General features: G+C 38.3%; 1 protein-coding gene across 1 annotated transcript; it reads right to left on the bottom strand.

The window, feature by feature from the left end:
• Positions 1 to 405: 405 nt before the first annotated feature.
• On the bottom strand, positions 406 to 1688 carry LOC122040317 (horcolin-like). The gene is made up of 3 exons (XM_042599642.1): positions 1357 to 1688; positions 800 to 1002; positions 406 to 736 (listed from the first exon to the last, which is right to left on the bottom strand). The coding sequence occupies exons 1-3, from the start codon at positions 1622 to 1624 to the stop codon at positions 497 to 499; spliced, it is 711 nt and encodes a 236-aa protein (XP_042455576.1). The 5' UTR covers positions 1625 to 1688; the 3' UTR covers positions 406 to 496.
• Positions 1689 to 2869: the final 1181 nt, after the last annotated feature.

Below are 2869 nucleotides of genomic sequence, written 5' to 3'. Positions count from 1 at the left end.
AGATTATTCTATTGCATGTGCATCACGCATCACCATCACTACTCTCCCGCATAATTAATTTTCTAACCAATAAATTATATCCACAAGTTGCATCTGATGCCAAGAAAAGTTTAATTTCTAAAGTCCATTTGTAAAGTTTGATTAGCTACAATGTACCAAATTTTCATGTACCTTGTATGGAATTCACCACTAGATCCATCAAATAGAGTGCCTTGTCACTTTTTCCCCTTCATTTATCTTAAATTACAAGTGTAGTAGTTGGTTCTTATATGCACTGCACCCTCTAAGGAAACTTAGTAACACTTTTGATTAATTTTTTAAATCAAATATACTATATCAATTATAAATCTTAAAAATATTAGATTTTTTTTACAGAAGAAGAAGTAAATCATAAATAGCTACAAATGACTAAGCACATATGAGGACATTTTCGAATTAAGTGAAGTAGAGACAACAGACGATGAGATTCTGAAATATTATATAGATGGCCAATTAATTAATTAAGAGCCACGTAGACTCCGATCTCCTTTAGATACTTGTCGTACTCGCCAAAGAATCCAACAATTCGACCCGCCGTGACCGGAACAGTGAACTCCTTGCCGCCTCCTCCCCCAAAAGGCCCATGCGTATTTCCGAAGTTGGTCTTAAATTTGAGCTGAGAGATGCAACTTTCGCCGTTATAAGCGCCGACGAACCCAACCATCGAGTTGATATATTCGCCAGGATCGAGTGTGAACTGCAAGAAGGATCGATATAACGATGTTTACTATCCATGTAGAGCGTTGGTCACTTCACGTACCGAGTGATAGGTGCCACCACCGCTGCCGCCTAGTGTCGGTGTGTCGAAATTACTCCCGTCGACTATGTAGGAGATCTCCAAATTATCGACGACGCCACCTGTGTGGAGTCTGACCTTTGTGATTTGGGACACAGATCCACCAATGTCAAAGTTGCAGTCGCCGGCGACTCCCCATGGTCCAACCTTGATGTTATTTTGAAACTCTAAAACATATATATATTTATATATATAATTTGTCATTACTGTAAAAGCAAGAGGATAATCTGGATCTGCTTAGGCTAGCTAGTGTTGTTGTTAATTACCATCATTGTTCAACGAAATACAAAAAGGAAAAAAAATATGGAGAGGATAGAAAATGAACTATGAATGCACATATTGTACTGATTTATATATTAACATAAGCTGGTTAATTAACACTGGAATTGAAAATCTATTATTTTAGGCTCGCTAACTTATTAGAGTTTATTATTTTCTTCGATTAAACTTTCATTATTGAATTGGCGTGGAAGGATGTAAACCATTAAGAAGAGAAACGGTATAGGAGAATTGATGCTTACTGATCCCTGTGAAATCCTCAAAGATAGCAACTACTTGGCCTTCCAATGACTTCAGGTCGCGCTGCTGCTGCTGGGCTTCCGCACTTGTATGTCTTCCCTCACGCCTGGCTTCTTCGATTTTACTTTTGATATCGTTCCGTTCAGCTTTAAGCTTTTCCATTTCTATCTTCAACTTCTTGATATCGGTTTTGGGCTGCCCACCGGATTTCCATAACCCGCAGAAGCAATTGTCGACGATTATGTTGAAGATGAAATTGGGGCAAACCATGGCTAGCAGCAGGCCAATCGAAGCTTTGGTAGTGATGGAGGGTTGACAAGGCTAGTGGAGAGACATCTTTTTTATAGACTCAAGAGACAGAGGGACAAATGTTCCACAGACTGATACAGTTGGTTCGTGTAAGGATATTATTGTCAATAGATCTAAGTCAATTTTTAATACTCACTGATCCTGTCCGGAATTTGAGTCAGAGGAAGGCCGGTTACGATGACACTAGTGTTGACGAAGAGAGGACTTTTTCACGGTATGCACTGGTACGTCAGGAAACAGGACCCCCGTACGAAGCTCTTGGACAATGCTGAGGCTGCTGGTACTAGAGCTCCTGCCCTGTGGGCCCGGGATATCCGATCGGGGATTATACGACCCTTGACTTATGGTGAGCTGGCTTCTTCCTCCTGACCGTTGATTGTCACGTCTCCCTGACTTTGACCGTCCTTACTTGCCACGCCCCCATGACTTGGACCACCCTTGACTGTCACATCCTCTTGACTTTAACTACCACGTCCTCTCCTTTACGCGCCGTATCACCCACTTATTGTCTCAAATCTTTCTTGCATATGCTCTTATTCGATAGAGGCCTATCATTACCTTCGTTGGTTGAATCAGTCAAAGTCTTTTTAAAATCGGATAGTTCAATTAGATAAACAAACTCAATGCAGTCCAAAAAAATATATTGTTTCCTTCTCTTCGGTTTTTCTTTAATTTCTATTTCTGTTTTTCGTTCCTCTTTCTCTTTCGTTTTTATTTCTTATACAACCGAAAGAATTACCGATGCAAGAGTACTATTAGATTAAGAAATGCAAAGAACAAACAAAAAAAATTAAACATTCTATTATATACACATGATGAATGAGTTGAGCGAGTCAAGTGAGAAGGATTAACTGATATGGTTCATTGGGATCACTAAAACTTCCAATTAATTCTACAAATATTATTTAGTTAGATTCAATTGCTATTAGTTTCCTTTTCTCACGGTGATTCAAGTTCATATATATTCAAAACTGCTGTAACATTATCTTTTATTTTTCTTGTTCACTCTCTCTCTCTCTCTCTTAATTTTTATAATGTTTTCAAACGAACAACTAAATATTAATAAAAAGATACCAAACCGAGTATTAAGGAAATGATAGCTGAAGATTTGATGTCAAGAGAAAGAGAAAATGTCCTCTTTTTTTTTTTTTTGTCTAATAAATGAAGTCAATTATGTGCGCAAACATGAAAGACACCTCTCAACTG

Source organism: Zingiber officinale, chromosome 2A, assembly GCF_018446385.1.
Source record: "Zingiber officinale cultivar Zhangliang chromosome 2A, Zo_v1.1, whole genome shotgun sequence".
In the NCBI taxonomy this organism is placed as follows: Eukaryota; Viridiplantae; Streptophyta; class Magnoliopsida; order Zingiberales; family Zingiberaceae; genus Zingiber; species Zingiber officinale.
Note: the sequence above shows the minus strand (reverse complement) of the source record. Positions and strands in the feature narration are given on the sequence as shown.